Source organism: Anser cygnoides, chromosome Z (assembly GCF_040182565.1).
Source record: "Anser cygnoides isolate HZ-2024a breed goose chromosome Z, Taihu_goose_T2T_genome, whole genome shotgun sequence".
In the NCBI taxonomy this organism is placed as follows: domain Eukaryota; kingdom Metazoa; phylum Chordata; class Aves; order Anseriformes; family Anatidae; genus Anser; species Anser cygnoides.
The window spans coordinates 43,100,673-43,127,429 of record NC_089912.1 but is presented as its reverse complement, the minus strand read 5'-3'; the positions used below and the strand labels follow the sequence as shown (position 1 = coordinate 43,127,429).

Here is a 26,757-nt window from a genome sequence, read left to right as displayed (position 1 = left end):
AAGGCAAATCCTATTCAGTAACACCCAGCAGCATATTTTATTCCATAATCCCCACTATATCTAAAGTAGTAGTCTTCAGTATCATATTCCCCTTAGCCTCTTCCCTCCACTTCATACTCAAGAGAATTCTTCACAAATCTTAGCCCCAAATCGGTAAATATTCAGAGTTTACGGTCAAAGGCCAACTATTAAGGTAGTCAGTCATCCTGAATTCTAAATTATCCAATGCAAACACACAGAGGCAAGATGCTTAAAGATTTAATTTATTTATTACCTGTTCACAACAGAGGTAACTACCAATAAAAACCCAAAAGATATACAGTATTTTTACATGGTGTTTAGAAGTAATTAGAGTATCACGCGACAGTGTGTAAATCTAATGTTGCCAATTGCAAATCAATACATGTTAAAATCTCAGTGGAACAAACCCAAAAGCCTTAGAAGCAGTTTGAGAGCACAGGGCAGTACCCCTTAAATTTGCACAATGATTGAAGTAATTTACAGTTAATCTTCAGGAATATTGAGACAATGTTACAATCCAAGTTTCTGTACAGTTAGACTTAAAGAGATAACCAGAACAGTACTTCTAGTATATTTTAAACGAACTTGCCTAAGCTTTTTTTGCTGAGATGGTTACCAAATAGGCTGAAAGATTCTACACTGAAAACATGTTTTGCGACTTTTTTTTTCTGGCTTTTTTGGTTACTTATAATTTATTATATTGCAATGTGTAAATTCTAGAAATGAGCTGTTTCCATTATATATACTGTGTTTATACTTTATACAAATTAAAGCAAAAATGGTAGATTACTCAAGTGGTATAAATCTTACAGCATTTTGCTAGCAAAAAGTACATGCCGAAATCACAATAAGCAGTATTGGTACCCACAAATTATAGCTTTAATTTGTTTCCTTTTTAATTTGTATTCTACATAAATTACTACTGAAGGCTAATGTTTAAGTAGTAAATAAATTGGACAGTTGCAGATGAGGCAAAACCTGTTCACCCAACTGTGAAAGCTGATATTGTTTCAAAAAATCACAAATAATGCAAAACGAAAGATGTGTGATGCATGCAACAACTTAGGGAAAATTCATTGATCCCCACTGTTTGAAGAAAACTACTGCACTCCACCTTAAAATGCATCAGACTGATTTTAGTTATAATGAGACAATCCCAAGAGTCAGAATGAAATAAAGCATGTATTTTAAAGATTTAAGAGCTGTTATCAAAAATAAATTACATTTTTTCAAGTTAAAGAAACACTGCTACGAAGGCTGAGAGCCCAGGAGCCTTTCAATAGCTGCATTGATGTCTCCACCCGTTGCTATTAGTGCTTGCAAGTTTGCTTCACGGTTCAAAAAGCCCATTGCACTCAGCTGCTCCAGTTGTTGTTGGAATCTAACTTCTGGATTTTGTAACTGCTAAGAACAAAATTTTAAGCTATAAAACCGTAATACATATTTGGCAAAGTACATGATTTAAGCATAGTTGGTCATGCAATTTTCCCTGTCTTTACTAAGATCAGCCTAAACCTTTTCAAGTTCCTGAAACTAGAATATGACAAGAGTTAAATTCCCTACTGAAATACATTCTATTTGAAGAGTATCTACACTTACATGACATTCTTGAACTACAGGAAAAGCTGCTTGTTTGATAAAAAGGGAGTACAATTAAATTTGGTAAATTTATATCCTAAGAATAATTTCTTATTATTAGCTACAGATACCGATTTTATGCATATTTTATTTAGATATTCATATTATATACTGTGTAATATATATGCATATATGTAGCTATACATACATACTATAGATAGGTAGATAATATACATATATACACACATATATACAGAAGATATATATAGATTTTTTTAAAGCAGTTCAATATAGCAATGTTGGACAGCAAGATTTTGATGATAGTGCTGCTGGCAATGGTGAATGTATTAGGCTTTCTTTGCTTGGTATAAAAATCAACTTGTTTAATGTTACAAGTATTTGTTGATTAAAGTTACCAGAACTCTAACTATTAGAAAGCTTCAGCATAAAGCAAACTGACAGCTTTTATAGATTGATCCTGTGCATATGTGGCAAAATTCTTCTAATTCAATTTAAAGGCATTTTTGAATTAGAACAATTATATGAAAATAACGTGCTGGACTAATACCAAGACGACAATTTTTGAAATCAATGAGAATTTAGATATTAAACAAAATTATTGCAGCTACTGCTAATTGTATTTTTGTTCCAATTCAACAATTTCATCCATGAAGAAATTACTATCAGTAATGGCTCCAAACATGTGGTTCCAAACCAGTACAAAGTAAAGACCTGACACTGAAGAAATTCACCTCACTGCTATCATCTCTGCCACCACCTGCTTCCCCTAAACACAACTAAGCAGAATTCTCCATCAGTAGCCTAGGACATGACGGCATAACAAGATGCACTGCAGCCTGGACGTGCAGGATGTCCATGAAGCATACAACAAATTCAGGCCCCAAAATAATGGAGTGTGGCTGTTCCAAAGCCTGGGACAGAGACTTAGTCACAGCTACAGAGTAACAACAATACAGACAAAAAGCACAGAGATGATGGTTTTCAGTAAGCTTAAGCTCTTCCCTGAGCTGACCTTTCATTTGTCAATGAACCTCACCACCTCAATTTGCATCTTTCCAGGCATTTTAGAAATTTAGGGGTATGAAGATGAGCGTATAAAAAAATATATATGTTCAGAGGACACTTTTACTCAAATTTGATGTTTTTCAATTATTTGCTTGCACAGCTGCAACACCACTTTTAAGCCTCTTCTGCTTTCTTTTGGCCATAATTATTCTGAGCTCTTCTTTCAACTTTCAGACTCCTTTTTAGTGTTTTAAAGTGAAAAATGCAATAATAATTAAAAAAAAAGAATATAGTGATCTACATTACCTGAGTATTCGCACCAGCTAGTGCCTGCAACATCTGTTGGACAAACTGCTGGTGACTGGGTTCAGTAGATCCTGATGCTGGACTTGTATTTTCACTGGGAACAGAGCTAGATACAGTGGATCCTGTAGGAGCTCCCGTGCTTCCCAGTCCACCTAAACCAGGATTAAATCTGCACAAATGACAGAAAGAAATACCTTGAATAATAAGCACAAGCTTAATTATAATGTTTCTTCTGATCCTATACTTAATAACCAAGTAAAAATACTGCCAAATATAGAGTGGCTAACAATTTAAGTAACATACTAAGACAAAGACCATAGCCATCACTGTTTAAAAATGCACTACAGACAAAATCATGAAAAGATTCCAAAATAAGTTTAGTGAAACTAAAAAAACCAGTCTTTATATGCGATAAATCTCTACATGTAAAAAGAAGGAACAATACAGTGCAAGAGAGGAGTTCTTGTCTAAACTTGTAAGACCAATTCTCACCCGGGTATAAGTCCTGGTGCTTCTGTTGCTAGTGTCTGCAAGCCCTGCTGAATCTGTAGCAAAGCCTGCATTGCTCTAGGGTTTGACATAGCTGATAATGTGTCAGGATTCTGCATCTAAGAAAAGGAGAGAAACTTGTAACTGAATCATATACAGATGTTCAATGTTATTTTTTAATCACAGATGTTTTATAGAATCTGACATTCTTTCCAAAGTCGTTTTTCAACTTTAAATTTGAATATTTACATGAAATCCTTCAGGTATCTTATTATTTTTTTTGATAAAACTTTCATTGAAGGTCATCGATGAACTCTCTAGAGATGGATGATGCCTTTCAAATAAAGAATACACCAGGAAAAGTATTTTTCATTACTTCTAGCAGGCTATCACCTTTCAAACCCATAGGATTGTGTTTGTCCATCATCATTCTAGGGTTAGTCTCCTGTTTCACACTACTGGTGAGCAACAACACAGAATACAATGAAACTCAGCCAAAAGATATCTAATAAAAAGATTTATTTCCCTTTCCTAGCTAAATTCAGACCACAGCAGTAAGATCATGACAGCTTGTGCATGTGTCGATACTTGTAATGCCCTTGCCGACTACAGAAATATTAATACATACAGTACAAAACACACTAGCAAGCAAATGCATAGCATTAAAGAGCCCTCACTCTACTATGACTTCAACTAAGAGGTGACTTTCACATCCACAGACAATTTAAAAGGCAAATCCTTTTGATTTCTGAAATGTCCAGAAACCAGACTATTTTAGATAAAAATTTAAAACTACAGGCTTATGCTCACCTCTGCTTAGAGATGCCACCCACAAGTAAAAAGCTATTTGTTTCAGTCACAAGTGAGGCAGTCTTAGTAGGAAGAGGTAATTCAAACAGCAGATAGGCTGATTAATCTTAGCAGCCTTCACTTGGCAACTAGACCAAATTCCTTCTGCTGCAAAAACATTTTAGATTCACAAAGAACTGCACATATTACAGTCAAAATTCCTCTGGTCCAGAGCAGAATTGCAGTAAGTCTGTCTGGAATATGGGTGTGTAACAAGACTTAAACACAGCCATCTATTAACACTCTCCATTCATCTCTTGGATTTTTATCTTCGTGATAGCCAAAAGTCAGAGAATAGCTAAGCATATAGCTGGCAAAGTCTACCCAAGTCTTTAAAAACATTCTGTGTCCCCCAGAGTAAGCTGCTGCAATCACTCTAAGTAAACAATCTATAAATTGTGAATTACTGTCCAATATTCAGAGTTGTTTATACAGAAAATGGTGGCCCGATGACTTTCAGAACACTTAGGTGATCATATCTCTACTACTGTTACTAATTCCAGCTGTTGAGCAGCAATTCTCGTTAATACTCATAAAAGCTGCCAGTGGAGTACCTCACAGATGAGTTTTCCTAGTTTTGCAGGTAGTTGCCCATTATTGCAAAAGATGCGATTCCATTATACTCAGAAACGTTTTATGGTTCCTGTCCCCCAGTCCCATCATATAATGCCAACAGGCAAGTGAGGAAGTATGAACTGCAATACCGTCAACATTCTGAGATCACAGATATTTTTTCAGTTTAGTTCATCCGCTAATGCTATTGATCATCTGACACAACATAGTGAGGACTGAGAAGCAGCTGTCTCTACACTGTAAACACGGTGTGGATACTGATGTAAAGAGAGAGCAAAGGAACAGAAATCATAGAATCATAGAAATGATTCCTGCTGTGTCTTCGCTAACTAGCATTTATTTGTGGATTTCAAAATACAAGCGTGGTATTACCTTCTCACATACCAAGTCATCACAAAGTAGTGACAATATGAAACATTACAACCATTCATGTAGTCAGAAGAAACTAGTTAAATTGTTCTAAACGCTGAACTTGCTACTGTAATTCATGAGTGTATTAATTTTACTCATAACACTGCCTGCCTGCAGTAAGATCTTAGCAATAAGCATTTATTTACTCCAATTTACAGGGACAAACTAACATGTGGCAAACTAACCTAGTGTCTAGAGCTAATGAGAATGTATGCAACAGTCTTTTAGTCAAATAAGAAAGGACAACAGCTTACTGAAAAAAAATCACCCACTGAGTTGTGACATTTATTATTAGCTAGTATCTCATCTTACTTGCTGAAGGAAAGTAGGAAGCTGTTGTCTCATTTGTTCCTGAAGCTGAGGATTTCCAGCAAATAAAGGATTATTCAACATCATCTACGGGACAAAAATGTTTAACGTTAAAGACCAAACAGTAGAAACAAGTGGGCTTTAAGACAATTACTTACCACATATGAATTATAGAGAGGATGATAATCATCTATGAAAATAACCTCACAGAAAAATCACTTTCTACTACTTTGACCAGAACTTGTTATAAACCACCAACATGAACACGATGTAGGGATGTATATTCTTCTTCTTTTTTTTTTTTTTTTTTTTTTTAAAACCTTTTTAAGCGAAAATACTGCTGGATACTTGGCAGGACAACCTAACTTTATCACAAGACAATCCTTTTCTGCTCAGTGTCCACTACACATTTAAATGACACAGTTTCTTTGTAAACATCATCTGCAAAAAGTCAGGTATATTTTCCAAGTATTTCCAAGTATTCCTTAGATAAAGTTATTTCTGTTCTGTAAGTTCAGCATTTGACTTTGGATATTACTGCTCAAAGTAAAATTTGAAACCACTTCTGTACCATTCACAGAACAGCAGTATCTGTACTTTTATAGCAAGCAAGGGTCACAGGTAAGAAAATAAAACCAGAATAACACCTAAAACTGGCATCAACACCTCCCCCTTCACTTCTCTCAGACTAGTGCTGGTATTTATTTGCTAGCAGATCTATATACTGTAACTCCTTAATTTGTTTTATTTAACTGTCTCTTAAGCTAGGTCACAAGTTTAGGGCCGTACACAACATACACAAACTTATAAGTTACTTCAAAAGAATGCCTGGCAGATTTCAACTACAAATTGAAGAAACTCACTGCAACGGACTGTTAAAGGTAACCAGGTAATAATTTCATTGAGCTAGACACTGACACACTTCAAGAACTGTGCCATTCACTGCAGACAACTGCTGAATCATTTGGTCAATACATAACTATCACAGATTCAACTGGGAAAAAAAGGAAAAAAGAAACTTAAATGCACATGTTACTACATAAGATGCATTTACCTGTACTGCAAGATCAGGATTCTGGCTTAATGACTGCATCATGCTTCTCATATAGGGTGCAGACAACATGTTCTGCATCAGTTGTGGGTTTTCTGTTATCTGCTGTAATAAGCTCTGCATTCCTGGTGTGTTGAACATACCAGCTTAAATAAAAAAAAAGTACAAGGACACTTTGTAAACACCATATCAAATGAATTAGACTAATTAAAACCAGGATTCGACCACTTGTTTTCTACAAGTTTTAGTCACTGAAATGTAATTCCGTGTGGTTTTGCTTACACAGATGCATCCTAGAAACATGTTAAGAAAAAGGCTGCATCCAACAAGCAGTCCCACCAGGCATTTAAATTATTAGCTGTTTTCCTGTTTGTCTCCAAACAAGAAAAATACTATCACTCATCTAGAGATTCCCCACCTTCGTTATTTTAAGGCAATACCCATGTATTATCACTTTTAGTTTACTTTTCATGTTTGTTTTTGTACAGAGGACTTTGACACTAGTCAAATGTTCTACTAAAACAAACAGGAATAAAAACTTTGAATCCAAATCTTTCTAATAAAAGAATCATTCCACCAAATTCTGCAGTATTTGTAAATATATATAACTACAATAATAGACACACCTCCTAGTCCAGGTCCCAAATTTGGTATGGTTGAGCTCTGTCCCATACTGCCAGAGGTGCTATTTCCAACAGTACTACTGCCACCACTCTCACCGCTGGTGCTGGTATTTGTCGTGGAACTCTGAGAACTGGACTGAGGAGCCCAGGGATTTGGTAAAGGATCTCTATTTTCTGTACGAGATGGCTGACTGTCCCCTCCTGATGATGCATTGCTTACTAAAGAAGCAAATGGGTTACCTCCAAACTACAGAGGAAGGAAAAGCAAACGTATCATCTACAAAAGCCAACTGTTTAAAGTCCACTATAAATGGCAGGTTACCTTTCCAAATTTAAAACATGAAGATAAATGTTCATGGCTCTTGATTGGTTATACTCACCAACCTAAAGTAATTCATTGTAAGTACTCTTAAGACTCCAACATTAAAAAACACTAGCATCTCAAAAAAAATCCCATTTCTTTCAGAAAGCAGTGTTTCTACTACACTAGTATTTTGATTACAGCAAGACCGTCTCCTGTATAGCAGTTTCCAACTTCAAACCTTTTTCTCTTCCCATCTTAGGTTCCAACTTACTAAATAGGCCATTAAAATTTTCCTAGACCTCATAATTTTACAAGTCAAAGTAGTAAAGCAATTTAGACTTTTGTGGTAATTTAATATAGAAATTCATTAACTTTAAAATAGCTTCTTGGACCCACAAAACATTATCTGTATTTCTTCAGTTTCAGAAAGGCACAGAATTTGTGAACATCTTTCCTCTGAAGAGAGAAGATGCTACATTGTGAATTCAAGCTTATAGAAATGCTTTGCCAAGTACACACTTGAAAAGTTACATTGTTTATATTCTTTCATTTTGGAAAAATATTTTCCCTCAGAGGCATTTGTAATCTTTTCTCACCTGTTCCTGTGCTGCATTCAACATTGGCTCCTGAATATCTGTGTACATACGTCGCAAAGCATTGTATCCACCTGGTATACTTTCAAGGTTGCTCAAGGCTCGGTCTTGGTTTCGCATCATTTCCTGCATCATTGCAGGGTTTCTAGCAAGTTCTAGTGTCTAAGGAAGTGGAACGTTTAATCTGTATTAATAAGAAATCCATTCTAAAGTGAAAACGTCAGCATTTGGCAGTATCTCAGTTACTAATGTCTATTCTTGCTATGTCATTCAGTTACACAATAATGAAACATCATGAACTTACAAAGATCTTTCTACATACCTGTCGCATTATATCTGGATTATTCAGCATATGACTGATTTCCGGATTTCTCTGTATCAGTTGCTGCATTTGAGGGTTAGCCATAATTAACTGCCTCATCAGGTCAGGATTTGAAAGCATGCTCTGAACGAATGGGTTTTCCATTATCTGAACCATCATTTCTGGGTTGGACATAAGTTGCCGCTGCATCTGACTTTGCAACTCTGAAAAGTTTGATGTATTTAAACCCAGGCTACTCAGACCTGCCAAACCTCCAAGGCCACCTTTAGGGGAGGAAAAAATGTAATTGAACTTTCAGTTTCTGGTATACTTTTAAACACAACCATGGTTCTTTCTAAATGCAAAATACTTGAACATATCCCACACTTCAAAATAAATGCAACAGCCCATGAGCCTGATAGAGAGTCATCCACTTAATTTGCTTCTTTAAATAACAAGACACCTGAAAAATGATCGAATTGCATTGAAATATAACTTGTTTGAGGCCTTTGGAGTTTTCCCCTCTAACATATTCCAGTGCATTTGTAATAATCATTTCTCCATCTCCTCGTTTACGATACAACCAAGAGACCTCCTAATACGACACACATTCCCTATTCGAATTAAAAGTTGGGCTCTTCTTTTTACTGCTGCACCAAGAGCTAATAATGCTTTTCATTTTCTTCCTTTGCTGAGTCTGAACAGAAAATTCACATTTTTAGAAGATACTAGTCTAAAGAACTGTTTACACCTAAAAAGCACTTGCCTAACAGTTAGCTTTTTCAATTCTGGTTTGTTTAAAAAGCATGAGATGAAAAACCATGAATAAAAAAATTATTATTATAGAAATACACAGTATTTTAAAAATCAACAGACTGCAGCCTTTTTTCTTGAAAGTGAAGGTTGAAACTAACAAACAATGAATTTTAAATTTAGCAGGATTTTGCTGCTTCTGTTCCAGATCTTGGCTTCACGTAACAGATACAACTTCAACAACATCCTCTTCATGCCAATAAAGATACACTTTTAAGGAGCAGGATGCACTGGAAAAGTTTTGTTACCCATAATGCCAGAATACAACATCAGTGAGACCTTACTACTGAAGGTGAAACAACCCTTGTCTACAGCCCCTTCTAAAACCCACATCATAGATATTTGTAATCTGTTTTTGTTTGTTTGTTGGTTTGGTTTTTTAAAGTCCTGTTTACTATAGAATAAAGCTTCAGTGACAATTATCTGAATCCAAGGGAAGATATCTACCATGATACCTAACAAAACGTTCTTACCTAAGCCAAAAGGGTTACTATTTGTCGAAGCTGTTGTTGAGGTACTACTGCTTGATGTTGATGTGGTAGCAGTAGTGCCAGTGGTATTTGTTTGTTGAGCTGTGTGGTCTTGTGATCTAAAAGAAATTTTAAAATAATAAGTTTAGCAAGGTTATTTAAATAATGTCATTAAATACAGGAACAGTGTCATCGTTCTTGAGAATCTTAAAATTTCACTTTGATAACTTCTCAGAAATCACAGACCTCTAGATGGCTTCCTATAATAAATTCTTCTCAGACATCAGCAACATCATCTGTTCTTCACAACAGTAGTTTCTAACATTATGAAAATGAATGGGCCTTTGCCCACCTGCAGCCATTACCACCTTCTTCTGCAATCCCCGGGACACTTAACAACATATTGCTTTCTCAGTCCTTACCTTCCTTTAGGAATCCTTGGCCTTATTCTACAATAACACTAGCCCTCAGACAGTACCAATTACATGCCTGGGGCTTAAAGAAATAAAGACTAGCAAAATCTAATTTATTCCATGTCACATATTTAATAGGATGCCTTACAAAATGTGAAATTCAATTAGCGTTTTATTTCATTACAAGACAAATATCAGAATCTCAATAAAATTTCAGACTAAGAACAGGGTAAAAACAGCTGCCCAATTCATATATTCATCACACCTGTCTATAGCAGAGGCATACGCCTAGGTGCTGCCATGGGATGAAAGAGATCATGGAACTGAGCTCATTTAAAGCTAACCTGCTATCTACTCAGAGAAAAGAGGCTAGTTCTAAGCACAAATCAGTTCCCCTATCTGGTTCAAACAATTTGATAAATACCTGTACTTATTATTAAAAATCAGAGTGTAAAATAACTCTGAGAAACTATTCACTCCAATCTCACACAAAGATATGAGGATTACATTATGTTAAATTTTACAGTTCAGTTCATCTCAGTGCCTTTCTGGTACAATAAAATTCTATTCTTATTTCAATAAAGCAAAGACAAAACAAAAATCAAAAATAAAAAACCAACACCCCCCCCCCCCCAAGTCTGATGGATGACTCAGGTCCAGAGGCCTCCCTAGAATATTTAAGAGCTCTGATTCCAGCTAAATGTCACATCTGATAGAACCCAAGGGGAAAATGAAATACTTTGCACATTTTGCAAGTCATCGACATTACAGTGTAAATACTCCACCTGCTAGTACATCCTGCTGATTTTGACCAGCATTCTTGTAAATGGCAAATAAAACCTAGCATGCTGACTCATGAATGTTTCAGCTGACATGGGACCTAATAACCTCATTCAAGTTCCTATTGATATTCCAATTATGAAGGAAAATTAATTTGAGTCCACAAGATCTAACAGTTGTCCTATAACTTAAGTCCATAATCATTCCTATGAATTCAGTTTTGCCTGTTTTAATTTGCACTCTAATAATAGACTTCTGGGTCCATCAAAACACACACACAATCTGCTGAATGAAAACCCATTCTAGAGGGAACCTTTGAGATACAAGCTAATGATCTGGGAAAGGGAATACCTGAATACTTGGCTTCGACATAAGGTGGGTGAAATTCTGGGCTCCTGAGAAAAACAAGCATTAACAGCAACCGCCACCTTTTAACACAAGACTACTTCCATCAGCCGAGCAGCTGTAACTTCAGTGATGAAGATCATAAACTGCAAAATTGGTTACACTGAATATGAACTTTCTAATGAAGCTATTTGGTTTCCTTTGTTCAAGAAAACACACAAATCTTTTCTCTGTAAGCAAAAGGTAAAAAAAAAATCTTCCTTCATTCTTCAACTGAGAAGCTATTTTGAGAAACAAATCTACTTCTCCATGTAACTGTCAAGAGATCTCAAAGCAGGAGAGAAAATTGGACAAGACTCAAAACTTCATTTCAGTGTGCTTCTGTTTTGAAATTGGGGGTATATACTCTCAAGATAGTGCTTTAGGTCTGAAGTCTTTCAGCCTCAAGCCTTTGACTGAAAATCCTTTAAAGCACACATCTTTTAAACCTGCTTTACCATTATGTTTCCTCTTGTCAGGACCTAAAATGGTGTTTGCTTGTAACAGTTGCATTCAGAACTTCAGTGCATCTTCACTACCCATTGCTAATCACTGCTACTTTGAAACTGTATTGGCCAAATTAGAAGACTATACTGGAAGACTGAATTATTCAAAAAAAAAAAAAGAAAAGAAAAGATGTGTTTTGTAAACACTAGCACTTTGTAATAAAATGTCCCTAACCAATCCTGGTTGATAAATATATATGAGGGTTTCTACTTGAAAGCTACACATGCAATATTGTTTACAAGAGAAAAGATGATCTTTTTGAGATCTATTTTTGGAAGAGAACTTTTGTTTGTTCAGTTACATGGCATCAACAGTAGCAGTAACAGTTGAGAGAAAGGTATATGGCATGTGTAAAAGGGTTTGAAGCAATTCAGTTCTGATACTTGTGGCTGAAAATCGGCACTTGCCAGGCCACACAGACAAGTGTAAGGGTCTTGCTTTGGAGTACAGCAAAAATCCAAGTATTTCAGTAAGAAGAAGAAAGAGAAAGTATAACATCATCCTGAACTATCTGAAAGAGGATTTTCACTGTGCTGGCAATTCAAGGAATCCTGGTTTCACTGACTATGGGCTCATGAAACCTCTCAAATGAAACCTCTTATGAAACCACACTCAAGAGTTCAGTTAAAAAAAAAGTCACAACAACATTAGAATACTAGTTCAGGTACATGGAGCACAAAATTACAGTATTAGCTGATACTGTATACAAAATTGGGATGGTCATGAGACCTTAATTTCAGACACTGCTTTTGACAGGTGCCTGAATGTAACGGTAATGTTTGTGACCTGGTGAAGCCTACAAAGCATAAGCTTTCTCCTTACTAGTTTCACGCTCCTTCCTCCAACATCTGATCTTTTCCCACAGATGATCCTCGCTACAGACAAGGGAGACTTAAGTAGAACAGAAGCAAAAACACTTTCAGGCTAGCACAGTGAGCATGCTATTAACTCTGAGAGCTAGATTCAAATGAGGGTTACATTACCCTACCTGCCAAAAGAATTTTCAGTCAACTCTTTTCCTTCAGGGCATTTCACAAGAAATAATGTGCAGATGGCATAGCTCAACTTGATGCATCTTTCTCACCATCATTTAGAAGTAGTCTCACCAAAACAAAACATCTCAAGCAAAGTCTGTCTGCTCATCCAGATAAATTAGTTCCATTAAAGTAGCTCTCTCTCAAGAATTTTCTTTACTTGTTTTTACCAAAGTAGTAAGAATTCACCACATTTTTAAGTGTGAAAAGGAAAAGTGCACAACAGACACTTATGGTCAGTTAAAGCTGATATCTAAGAGAACTACAGAGCAAAAACACAGCCAACACTTGGCAAAGTTGAAAAAGTTACCAATGTTAAAAAACAAAAACAAGAGACTTCAATTTAGAAACACGAATCCAATCAAAACACAAGGCAAGCCTAAGAAAAGAGCACTGTAACTTCACACTTATTTTGCACCAACTGTGCTAAAAAGCTGACTCAGTGGTTTAGTCAGATCTAGTTTTGCCACACAGAAAGCTGTCTCATCAAAAATTAAGAATATTTTTACGTCTTAAAGGTAAATAGAAGACTGTTTATCAGTAAGTAGTTACCTGTTTTGTGTTTTGATAACCAGGTGAACAGTGAGTCCATCATGAATCCCATGCTGAGTCAAAGTATCTTGATCTTTTAAAATTTTTCCAGCAAATATCAATACAAGCTGATCGGTGTGGGACTTGAAACGCTTAGAGATTTCCTCCTTAAACTAAACAAACAAAAAAAATGTACTGTTACATAACTGAATACCAAACTGCTAAATTTCTTAGTAATTTAAAGGACAAGCTACTTTGTTCAAGTTTATTGTACTAATGCACTTGTTCTGCATCTTCTGCTTCACACATTTAAGAAACACTTCCTTAAGTTCACTCAACCTTTTTTTCCAAAGATGGGCAATCACGTCATTCCTCTTCCATGTAACAAAGATGAAAGTGTTTCACAGTTAGTGTTTCACAGACTGCTATTTATATAGCTGACAATAACAAAAAATCTGATTCCACTTAAAAGACACTCCATTGTGGCTTCAAACAGGCACACATCCATGACAATGTATACTAGTATATGTACTACTGATACGTACCATGCATATGCCTATAGGTAGTTTTATATAATCACGTCTACAATTACATAGCAGCATACATAAACTAATATATACTTACACGATTTTCTTTAGATACATGTATTTGCTGACAGACTGAGGATGCAAAGTCACAACAGAATGAATCTGTCTACACTTTTGCTGGAATTAACCGAAGAAGTACCCTCTCAGACAGTTTTGCTGCCTTCCACAAACCAAAACCAGCACACTTTTCCGCACAGGCAAAAGATACTTCTCAGATGACAATGCTTTCTCGTTGTTGAATGACATAGCTACATGAAATAGAGTTCCAGCCCAGGCCATGCTGAATGACCATATACTTCAGCTGACCTGGAACCTCATCAACACCACTGAACATGGAAACCTGCTGTATGCCTTCCTGCCTTCTTAACCAGTAATAACCATGTCATGCTTTGACTGAGTTCTGACTGAGATTTTATTTTTCTACAGAAAAGCACTCTCAGAGAAAGAAAAATCACAAAAAGTAAAGTGGGAAATATCCAGGAAAAACATTAAGGCAAGACTCCATTATAGCAAAGCCTGGCAAATTCTTAAACAAGACTAGTCAGTAGACTAATTATTTTAAAGGTATCCTAGGCAGTTAGGAAGACCTCCGCAAGGTCACCCTATTTAACATTTTAAAATTAAACTGATCATACTGCTTGAAATGAAAAATTCCAAGCATTCTAGGAATTCTCAATTCTTTAGAAAATCCAAATATTAATCTTGCAATGAGATACAAATTGCATTTTATAATTGGTAGGACTGGAAAAAAAAATCCACAGCATTATACTTTGAAGGAGAGTTTCTAATTGAAGGGGCTTATTGTACAGGAAGAGGAAAAAACAGATGCAAAAAAAGAAAAAGGCTGAGACACAATAGAGATAAAAGGCCTCTGTATACGGATAGGAGATAGTCCTTCGTTATTTAAGTCTGCTCACACAGAGTTAATTCTGGTTCTTATGGAAAGAACTTTTAAATCAGATTTCATGCTGGTAATATTTAGACCTGCAAGTATTCCAGAAAATTCCAGTCCATTCCTTCCCAACTGGGTCACTTACCTGACCCATTACTGACATGTTTATCTATCTAGCCTGTTCTCAGAGGCCCCCAGCGACAGGCTCTGCTATCTTTCTTCCAAGAAACCTACTCCAGTGCTTTACTCTCCTGTTTCTTTATTGTCCTGCCCACCACAGCCAATGCAAGCAGATTGTTCTTCTCCTAAGAACCTTTCCTTGAGGGCAGTGTTTTCTAATCCAATAATTCTCTCCACTCTGAATTTTCAAATCTGGTCATATTGTATGGGTAAGACTCAAAAGTGGTCACAATATTCCACATGCATTCTTATCCACCCTTGCTAGGATAACAGGATGAACTCCATGCCTTGCATACTGTATTTCCATTTGTAAGAAAAAGAAACCCATATATGAAAATAACAGTGCTGACTATTTAACAGGTATAAACTCTAGGCCCTTTTCTGCAGAGCAATGACTTAGGCAGTTGCTTCCTATTCTGCTTTCTTTTGGTTAATTAGTCCTGAGAGCACACATTCCAGAGCAACATAAAAACAGCAGAAATACTCACAGTTTGGTACACAGCTAATGCAGAAGAATAAAGATATTATGCCAGACCAAAAAGTAACGTCATTACCTAAACCCATTTACTATCATATGTTCACAAGATGCTGTAACAGGGAGACCCACAACTTAACCGCCACCAGAAAGCTGATGCTGTAGTATAAACGGTATTTATATTACTTTACCTTAAACCAAGCCCCATCGCCTGTTTCTAGCAGCAGCTATTTACCCACGAGGTCAAGGAAACAAGATGCCTTTTGTAGACCATAACCACATGGTGTCTAATATTACTGGTATATAGGCATCAAAGGCTATGCACTTCCTTTTCCCTACTACCATGTGAAGCTGATTAGATGACCTGCAAAAACATTACTGTAAGACATGAATGCAAAAGCCTGCGTACCAGGACCACAAAGGAACCTCTACAGCAATGTATGTGCATGATCAAAAATCACAAGAGATCACTTTCCAGCCAGGATAACGCATCTATCATGAGTACTGAGCGAATTTCAGTTAACTGAGGCCTACTGACATTAACAGCCTAATAACTGCGGGTGGGCGGGGGGGGGGGGGGGGGGGGGGCGGGGGGGAGGTGTTCAAGGCCAGGCTGGATGGGGCTTTGGGCAGCCTGGTCTGGTGGAAGGTGTCCCTGCCCATGGCAGGGGCTTGGAACTGGGTGATCCATAAGGTCCCTTCCCACCCAAACCACTCTGTGATGATGCACATAGCTACTGTTTGAGCTATGAAATAAAGTCAGGGAGGATGGAACAGAGAACTTTCTCCCACCCCCTGTGGGCAAGCAACTCTCACTGCTACAAGACCATTCCCCCACCATAAAGGTGGAAACACAAAAGTTTCTTTCAATTCAGACAGTGTAGGGACAAGAAAAATGGCTGGCAATTGCTTTATTCCCACAGATCCTGCCTGCGCAGTTTTGATAGGACTCCTCACCACTCTAACATGCAACAAATAATTTGGCAGATATTGTGCTACAGCACTATGGTAGTGAAAGACCATAGGAGTAAACTCTGGAAGCTCCCAGATGTGACCAGCAAAGGCAACTCTGTCAATTTCATTTTCCCTGGGGTCAATCCAGTATGTACCACCTCAGTATCTCAAATTAAACATACACAACCAACAGAAAAGGGAGTAAAGGAAATGAGATGATGATGAGACATACTTAGGCAGATATAAGAAAATAAACTTTGGGATTTATTACACTTTCTATTTGTACAATTGAACTAAGTAATACTATCAGTAAGCTACAGTTATTGCTTTAAAATACTTTGACACCTGGGAAAAGCAAGAGTGGAGGAGTCCAAAGTCTCATCAGCTGGCAAGAAGCAATGAGTGTTTGAGTGCAGTTCTACAGTGCTGACTTCCTTTTCATCAGCATGTCGCACTGCAAACAATGGCTTCAGCCAACTCGATTTACTGTTCAAAAATTCAGTTCAAAACAAAGTTTTCCTTCACTATAATATTAGGCATAAATAATGACTCACCATACCTAATACCTAGCATGCTCACAGAAACTAGCTCATTGTGCAGCAAATACAACAGAAAGTAACAAATACAATAAAAATAAGGTAAAAAGTGACATCAACTTTAGACAACATTGTTAGAGGAACAGTAGAAAGAAACAGTGAACAGACTGAAACACAAGACTAACATCAAGACAGAGCCCTGGCTTTCCCAAGGAGGGGAAAAAAAAAAAAAAACAACAGAAAGCCTTCTTAACTAGAGTGAATTGACTGAAGGTCACACACTCGTCAAAATACAGCAACTTGTAGATTTGACATGAATTAGAGCAGATCTAAAGCTAGTCATGTTGAAGCACCTGGTCTGTGTTACTGTTTTACCTTGTTTCTATTATTTTTTCTTTAAAGGACAAGAGCAATATGATTTTTTACATTTAGAGGATTAAACTTTTTTTTTTTATAAGCAGCACTCCTTGTTTACAGTCTCAATTTCTATACCTAATATCGTTCAAGTCACACTACTTTCAGTAAAATTCAGCCCAGTGCTCAGCTAACAAAACTCTGCTCTTTTGTTTCACGCTCTCACAGAAACAGACTCCACAAGTCACGTTAGGCCTTCTGTTACACCTCTCAGCTTGACTGCCCCCTTCAAGGTTTTTTCAACATTCAGGTGAACACCACTCTGTTGACGTCCAGCCCTGAACCAGCATGAAAATAATCCAACTTGCATAATTCCTACATGAACTAGTTATAGTAAATATTTTTTCACTGAACAAAGCCCATGCATCTGAATACACAGGAACTACAACAGCTGACTAAAAGAGACTGTTCTGCACAGTCACTTTGCAGAGCACATCCATACTTTACACTTTAACCTACTAACCTCCCATCATCTGACAAGTTTGTCTAGGAAGGTCCCCTTAAAAATTAGTATTCCAGGCAAAGTAAAGACCAAAAATGCAAACCGTATTTTGATGTGTTACTACATTATGATTCAAAAGCTTTCTGCTGACTCACTCTCTGCCATCAAAAACAGCAACAATGGAGCTACCCACTCCCTCCAGAAAATACTGTGTAAAAACTATAAAAGGAAGAAAACAGATCAATGGAAAAAAAATTCAAATCCTCTCAACCTTGACTTAATGCAACATATTGAAAAATTAAATTACAGTAACAGTCTGAAAGAGGCCTCAGGGAACTAACATCCAATTACCGCTGAAAACCCATGTATAAGAGGCTCCAGAAAACTGCAACTGCTTTGAAAATACTAAGCTACAACTTTATCTGGATAACAATAAAAAAGCAAAAGTTGCACTCTTCCCAAACCAAACTGTTCTGAGCTTGTTAACGGGTAACAAGGAAGAAAAGGTTTGCATCTACACGGCAGAACTGCAATTTAGACACCCAGCAGTCCCTCAAATAACAGCCCTGTTATATACAGATTGCTTTTTGTACAACAGAATTAGTGGCTACACGTACACCGAACCCATGATGAGGAGCCAGAAGAACCAAATACACTCACGGCAATGCAGCTGCTGATAGCCACGGTCTCCTGTCCTGATGAATCATATCTGGTGATCTTATGACTGTGAATGAAAGGGTATTGACGAAAAGGGAGTTTTCATTGCAGGACTCTTGGACACTATACCGGAAGGGGGACAAGTATTCGTGGTTACGGACAGCAAAGCACATTTGGCAGAGCCCGCTGCTTGTAGCGGACAAAGCAGAGCTGGAAAGTGCACCCAAAATCGCACTTCTACACAACTCTTTTCTGTCTGTTGTGACTTGATGGAAAGTTACTATCTGCCCATGCCCTCGTCAATTACATGTGTTAGTTTCACAATCAAATTATTGCCTCAAATTCTTCCACCAAATCAAACTGACAAAAAAGTCATTCTGAGGAACAAATTCAGATTCTTGACAAGTTTACAAGCCAAACAAGTCCAGAAAGGAAAACCGGGGCAGCGCAATCTAGTGGAAATACCCAGGACTCATGTTAGAGCCAGTTCTCTCTCTTCCAGGCAATCCTCAGCAAGCCACTCTGTTTCTTTGTGCAATGACTTCAGATAAATGATCAGCAGCACCTGCCATCTCCATAAAAGAGCTCTGCAACCTACTGATGGAAGCCATGGTACTTTCAGCAGAACAAAACTGTTCTCTAGCAAGTCAGTGAGACTGGAAAAGGGCGTAAAAGGACTACATATAAACTGCGATTCGTACAGTAGAGCTGCTTTTTGAGAGCTTACCCTATAGTTCCTTTTTTTTTTTACAAGGGACAGCTTAAGATGTCTTACTTTTCAACTTCACTGCAAAGAGCTCAGGCAACTTTTTTTTTTCCTGAGGAAAAACTGCCGTGTGAGTTACTGCCAGTAGAATCATTACTCATTCGACCACACAGGTAAATATCTTTAAATTATTTGACTTAAGCACGCTTTAAATTTAATATGATACAGAACATAAAACATGAGTGAATGACAGACATGATGGCTAAGTCTGTCAGGCATAAGGAGCTATTAACCCCATCAGCATCAAGAAGTCTAAAACCAGTTTTTTTCTCCACGTAACCATGTAATCCCCAATTCTCAAAATTTTGACCAAACCTTACTCCCACTGGTAGTGACCTTCCTACATCGCTGTCCTGGTTCCAGTTAGGACAGAGTTAATTTTTCCTCCTAGTAGCTGGTAGGGTGCTATGTTTTGGATTAGGATGAGAAGAGCGCTGATAACATGCTGATGTTTTAATTGTTGCAGAGCAGTGTTTACACCAGGCCAAGGACTTTTCGGCTTCTCGCTCTGTCCTGCCAGCGGGCAGGCTGGGGGTGCAGCAGGAGCTGGGAGGGGACAGACCCAGGACAGCTGACCCAAACTGGCCAAAGGGGTATTCCATACCATCTAACGTCATGCTAAACAATATATAGGGGTGGCTGGCCGGGGTGGGGGGCCGGCTGCTCAGGGATAGGCTGGGCATCGGTCAGCGGGTGGTGAGCAATTGCAGTGTGCATCACTTGTTTTCTTACACATTATTATTATTAATACTATTATCATTATCACTATTATTATTATTATTATATTCCTGTCTTAATAAACTGTCTTTATCTCAACTCACCGGCTTCACTTTCCCGTTTCTCTCCCCCATCCCAGAGAGGGAGGGGGGAGGGTGAGCGAACAGCTGTATGGTGTTTAGCTGCCAGCCGGGTTAAACCACAACAATCGCCAAGGTTTATAGTCACTACATTCAGATGCTGACTGGGCTCTGAAATATATAGAACATCTTACGATGTTACCTCTACAACAGGTATTAATTAATCCATTAAGATTTTCTCTGGTTTTGACAATTTCAAACAGTACACAGGAGAATCTTTTACAACTCCATGCTCCCTACTCCAAAGCAAAGGATGACTGATGACTGCAGAACAAACCCACAGAAAACCACAGGAGGAAGGCCAGCACTATTTGACATGGATAGCTTAAAAATAAAATTATCAAAATGAAATGTATTCTGCATAAAGGTATCTGCACACAAAATACTTCATAGTATTCTGCCAATCATTTATCAGAAAACACTTGCTAAGTATCATAAATGAAAGTCAGAAACACCAGTTAACTAAGTCAACTGTCAGGAAAGACAACATACCTTCTTCTTAAGGTTTCTGTTCTACCAAATAGCAGCAGTATCGGATTTACATGGCAAGGCTGAGTTAGGTGGGAGGGCTGCAGGGGTGGCCTCTGTGAGCAGAGCCCAGCAGCTAAACCATGTCAGGTCAAAGCCAGCTCCAGCCAGCTCCAAAAGGGACCTGCTGCCGGCCAGAGCTGAGCCAGGGAGCAATGCTGGTTGGGCCTCTCGGAAAGCAGACTGAAGAAAGGGAAAAAAAATCTGCCATGCAACAGCAGCTGGGAGAGAAGAGTGAGAAAATGTGTAAGGAACAGCCCTGCAGCCCCCAAGGTCAGTGCAGCAGGAGGGCAGGAGGTGCTCCAGGTAGGCAGCAGCAGTTCCCCTGCGGCCTGTGAAGGGAGAGGCCCCTGGTGGAGCAGGCTGTCCCCCTGCAGCCCACGGGTCCCACACGGAGCAGATCTCCACGCTGCAGCCCGTGGAGGAGCCCCCGGAGGAGCAGGTGGAGGTGGCCTGGAGGAGGCTGCGGCCCATGGAGAGCCCCCGCAGGAGCAGGCCCCGGGCCGGAGCTGCAGCCTGTGGAGAGGAGCCCACGCAGGAGCAGGGGGTCTGGGGGGAGCTGCCGCCCACCCGTGGGGGACCCGTGCTGGAGCAGTTTGCTCCTGGGGGATGGACCCCGTGGTACGGAGCCGTGTGGGAGCAGTTCTTGAAGAGCTGCTGCCTGGGCAGCCCCCGCAGGCTCAGTTCGGGAAGGATGGCATCCCGTGGGAGGGACCCCACATGGAGCAGGGGCAGGGAGTGACCTTGAAGGAGCAGCAGAGACAAAGCATCAGGGACTGACCGCAGCCCCCATTCCCGGTTACCCTGCAAAATTCAGGGGGAGGAGGTAGAAGAGGGTGGGTGGAGGGGGAAGGTGTTTTTAGTTTGCTCCTAGTTCTCACTGCTCTGTGCAACTGGCAATACGCTATCTTCCCTGAGCCAAGTCTGCTTTGACACAACAGTAATTGGTCAGTGATGTGGGTTGAGATAAGCACAGGGACAAGTTGTGGGTTTTTTTTCATTGTGCTTTCTTCCCCTGTCCTGCTGAGGTGGGAGAGTGAGAGCACACGTGGTGGGACATGGCAGCCCACCACAGCAGCCTGACATTGTTCTAAACCAACTTTAATCACATTTCCAAACTCGGAGGGGTAGGAAAAACAAGTCAGAAACAAACTCAGAGAATGGTTTGGATTGGAAGGGACCTTAAAGATCATGAATAATCAGTATATGGAAAAGTTCACAGAGTCACACAGACACATCAATAACATGTTTCAATGGAGCAAGACACAAAACAATGGAAAGGACAACGCTTCAGCTTTGGTGCTGAACAATTTATATACTCAAGTGTCTTGAATGACAACAGAAATCTAGATCACGATACTGTGAAAGAACAGTATATAACATATGTGGTATCTTCTTCTGGTTGCACCATTCAGTAACCCCTGACTACAAAGACAGAACTGGATTACGTTGCAAGAACGGAGATTAAGCTGTGCTTATGAAAGAAAACATTGTATCAAATGTTAAAAGCTTATGTAAGTTGGGAAAGATGTTCCACTACCCAATTACACAATGCTCCCCTTAACACATTTACACCTGTGTGATCTTTGTAAGCAGAACATGGCCAATTTGAGACTCTGAGTAGCAGCAGGCACAGATCTGAAATACTGGATTTATGTATCTCATGTTTCGACCATAAATTTTACCTAAGTTTTAATCACAGAATACAACTTTGTGAGATCTCCACTTGTCCAGAAGCAGACTCCCAACAGGATGTATACATTAACACATATAATTCAGGACAGTTTTTTGTTTGTTTTTTAATTTATAGCTGAGTGTAGAGCAGAGAGCACAACATTTGTGTTCAATTAGTTTTAAAAAAAACCACAAGCTGATAAACATGCTACTATTGAAAACTGTATTCTGCCCATCTTCCCATCTTGCAGTCTGCATACACATTAGTGGATAGCAATTCTGAACCAATCGTAATAATAAAACCTCGAACAAGGTTCGATGCACATTTCACCACTTAGCATTCCAAGTAGTCCAACGCAAATCTCAGCAAGCTTTTGCTCTTCTAATATTGCCCTGTGGTGAAGAGAGAGTAAACAATGAAGTCAAATTGTTTTTCATATACCTAGTTCCAACACCGCATCACTCAAACCACTGAAGTCATTCGCATTAGCATGTGAGCAGTCCATAATGTGACTACGCCTTCTCTTTGTATATGTGCTTTAACAAAACACACTGTTAAATCAACTCTGCTAAGCAAAGAACTGTAAAGATTTTATTGCCGTGAACTCACAAAATAAACCAAAGGAGAAAAAAAAAAAAGAGGACAAACAGTTTTACTGAGCTCAAGTGAATGGGAACTCAAAGTCATCAGGCTCACAAGTATTCATTTTCACCTACATAACAGAAATCTTGGCGCAAAGCACTCTATAGGCCTGCAAATTCATTATCATACACAGTCAAGAAAGGAAATATTCGGTCCTTGTCTTTACACTGAGCAAACGTGCTCAGCACTAATAGTTACAGAAGGAAAAAAAAACAGAGACAGATGTGTGGCACTTGCAATTAACTAACCTCCTAGAGCAGCTTTGCACTTGAAAGTTATTTTTCGTTCTAAACTGCTTACTGTCTGTTGTGGATGCACAATACAGGATCAGCAATGGCAATTCCTGTGTTCCTGAGGTCTTCCAACATGGGAAAAATCCTCCCTGACTTAGAACAGTTGCAAATCTGGTTTAGATTGAGTTGAGCACACACTATTCAAGTTTGCAGACAATACTAAGTTAGGAGGAGCTGTTGACTCCCTTGAGGGTAGAAAGGCCATAAAGAGACCTTGAGAGATCAGAGCGCTGAGCATCACCAACCACATGAAATTTAACAAAAGCAAATTCTAGACTCTGCACCTGGGATGCAGCTATCCTAGATATACATATAGGACTGCGGACAAACACCTGAAGTACGGGCCTGCAGGGAGGGACGTAGGCTTCTGATTCATGGTTTAACTCAATATGAGTCAACAATGTGTGCTGGTGGCCCTGAGGGCCAACCACATCTTGAGGTACAGTAAGCACAGTATGGCTACTCCATGAAAATAAGCAATTGTTCCACTATACTCAGCACTGGTGCCACCTCACCTCAAGTAGTGTGTGCAGTTTGGGGCTCCATGACATAAAAAGGATATTAAACTATTAGAGGTGTCCAAAGGAAAGCAACAAAGATGGTAAAGGGTTGAGAGGTCGTGACTTTAGGGAAGCAGCTGAGAATACTTGATGTGTTCAGCTTGCAGAAGGCAGAGGGGTGACCCCCCTATTGCTGCCTACAGCTTCAAGAGGGGGAGCAGAGATGGAGACGCTAGCCTCTTCTCTCTGACAGGATACAAGGGAAAGGCTTAAAGTTGCTCCAAGCTGGGTGTTAGGAAAAGGTTCTTCACCGAGAGGGTGCTTGGGTGCTGTAACAGGCTCCCCAGGGCAGTGGTCACAGCACCGAGCCTGCAGGAGTTCAAGAAGCCTTTGAACAATGCTCTTAGATACATGGCTTAACTCTTAGGATGCCCTGTGTGGAGCCAGGAGTTGGACTTGGTGATTCTCAGAGGCCCCTCCCTTCCAACCGAGGATATTGTGTAGCACCAAGTTTGGCCCCAATAACTCTAAGTATTTATCTCAAAAAAAAAAAAAAAGGAGTTTTATTGTTTTATCCTGGCAGTGGTCTAAAAGTAGCCAACAAATAACTCGCAAAGTCATAATGTCAGCTATAGAAATATGCCACTGAATAGCTTTTATTTTGCTGTATGAGTTTAGCACTTTTTTTTCTTCCTCTTGCAAATATGGTAGACCTAGATGGCCCATCCGTAACAACAAACAAACACCGATCCCAGGCACATTTGAACAGATGTTCAACTTGTTCTGTATCTGAGACTAACCTGTTTTCAGGGCTGACTCTAGAAGCATCGCGCTTACTGCTGACGCTTATTATTAACAACAGTCTATGATTACGGTTTAAGAAAAACAGCACGATACTCCTCACTAGTGGGCAGTGCACTTTTCAGTGCTGGTTGGGGCACCGTCTAGGACTCACAGCAAACAGTGGACCCCCACGGACAATCCTATTTCATGGGAACAAAGACATAACTGTGAATCTAATCTGTGTATCTGACAGAGCTGCCGTACAATGTTTAGTTTAAGACATGTTGACAACGAGGATGTTTCAAGCAGCATGTTCTGTCAATCACTTGAAAACGTACATCTGTTTTCTGTAAGAATTTATGTTCTCGCTAGCTTGTCTAACTATTTCAGTTTTTGAGACAATTGCCCTCCACAGAAACCTAGCACCCCAACTGGCATTCACATTTGAAACAATCTTGTCAAAGACATCCTACAAAATTCACACCTTAAGTAAATGTATTTATACTTCCTGAAATACCCAAATACGCACAATCAGACTATTTTCCAGGACAAACACGATCCTTTAGTTGGATCCAGCATACGAATCTTTAAAAAAAAAATGTAAAGAACTTTACAGCAACTGCATTAATGCTGCTCACACATGCAGTGAGAAGAGAGAAACAAAGTACCTTTTTCAGGCTGAGATTTCTGGGAAAGCTGTGGACAACATCAAAAGCAAACACAGCCATTTTACCTTTGGGAGAAACGCCTAGATTAAGCTTGCGGATGGAGTGGCAGATAGCATGCAGCGCTGCGGTTGCCAGAAGACCAGTGAAGACAAGAGAGAAACACCTCTGGCAGCAGGAGTGAAGGCCCCAATAAAATTTGCGTTTGGGATTCTTACAAGCCAAATGCTGACAGGAGGAGAAAAAAAAAAAAAAACAACCTACAACAGAATCGAGGAAAAAAACTTCAAAGAAAAAAAAACATCACTTTGTCTCTTTACAGCAACTAGGTGGAGCGAAAGTCTGATATTCAGCCAAGGTGTTGGCACTACACTTTATGCTCGGCATTGTTTAGTTCATCTTTTGTTTTGCCCCTATAACCACACAGTGTCTATTGGCTCATCCATACGGAACAATATCAAGCACTTTATCTAGACATCGGTGGCATTCTCACACACGTTAACGGTTTTTGGATTGCTGTTACCAACTACACACGAGAAAAATAACGTTCAAAGGCAGTTCAGGGTACATTTCAAACAAACCCTATAGAAAATGAAAGCAGCTCTAAATCGCCTTCAGGGAGCTTCACGTTTTGGAGCGTTTTAGCGTAGCAACGCCCACCTCCTTCACAAGCAGAAGACCCTATCTTTACAGACACCTGCCTTGCACTCTGACTGCAGCTCTTCTAAGATCGGTAGCCTCCTAACCCGAGCACATGAAATCGCAAGCAATAGCCGCATGGAAAACCTCCAAGGAAAACAGCAGCATGGCAGGAAACAGCGTCGATGATTCAGCAGGTGTCACCGCTCCTGCTGTGCCGAAGGCACCGAGGGGCCCGGGGTTTCGCAAGAAGCCCAGGGAGACCCTGGCGCTTCAGCTACCGGGCGGCACGGCCGGGCAAAGCCCCGAGCCGGGCCCCAGCACGCCTGCACCCCGTGAGGCCAGACTTCCCCAAAACGCAAGGCAGCGAGCCGCAGATCGCGACAGCGGCCGACACGGAGGCGGCTCCGCGCGGCTCCCAGCTCCGCGGGGCAGCGCTCGCTGACAGAACCGGCCGCGGCCCCGGCGCTGAGGGGAGCCGGAGGAGGAGGAGGGGGACGAAGGAGGACGAAGCCCTCGCCCCCGGCCCGGCCCGCCCCGGCCCGGCCGCGGCCCCTGACCTGCCGCACGCTGCTGGTCTCGGCCACGGCGAACTCCTCCTTCTCCTTGGGGGTCTTCACCGTCACCTTGATGATCCGCGGCTCGGCGGGCCCCTGCCCCTGCCCCTGCCCGGGGGAGCCCGGGGGGCTGCGGCGCCCCCCGGGGCTCTCGGCGCTCTCTGACATGTCGGCCGGGGCCGGGTGCCCGCGCGCGGCTGTGACGGAACCAGACGGAACCTGCCGGGACCTGCCGGGACCTGCCGGGACCACCGGAGCCTGACCGAAGCCTCCGCCCCGCTCGGCTCCGCTCCGCTCCCTCAGCGGCGGGCGGAAACACCCGGCTCGGCCGCCGCGCGCGCTGATGACG

The 26,757-nt window shown here is 40.1% G+C and overlaps 1 protein-coding gene across 2 annotated transcripts; it reads right to left on the bottom strand.

Moving 5' to 3' along the window:
- Nucleotides 1-242: 242 nt before the first annotated feature.
- Nucleotides 243-26,757, bottom strand: UBQLN1 (ubiquilin 1). Of its 2 annotated transcripts, none has more exons than XM_048080484.2 (11): nucleotides 26,412-26,757; nucleotides 13,388-13,539; nucleotides 9,721-9,836; nucleotides 8,456-8,718; nucleotides 8,137-8,295; nucleotides 7,240-7,483; nucleotides 6,617-6,759; nucleotides 5,566-5,649; nucleotides 3,424-3,539; nucleotides 2,932-3,100; nucleotides 243-1,425 (listed from the first exon to the last, which is right to left on the bottom strand). In XM_048080484.2, the coding sequence occupies exons 1-11, from the start codon at nucleotides 26,574-26,576 to the stop codon at nucleotides 1,270-1,272; spliced, it is 1,767 nt and encodes a 588-aa protein (XP_047936441.1). In that variant the 5' UTR covers nucleotides 26,577-26,757; the 3' UTR covers nucleotides 243-1,269. The 2 variants fall into 2 exon arrangements, with proteins under 2 accessions (XP_047936441.1, XP_047936442.1); XM_048080485.2 differs by having other exon boundaries at nucleotides 243-1,422.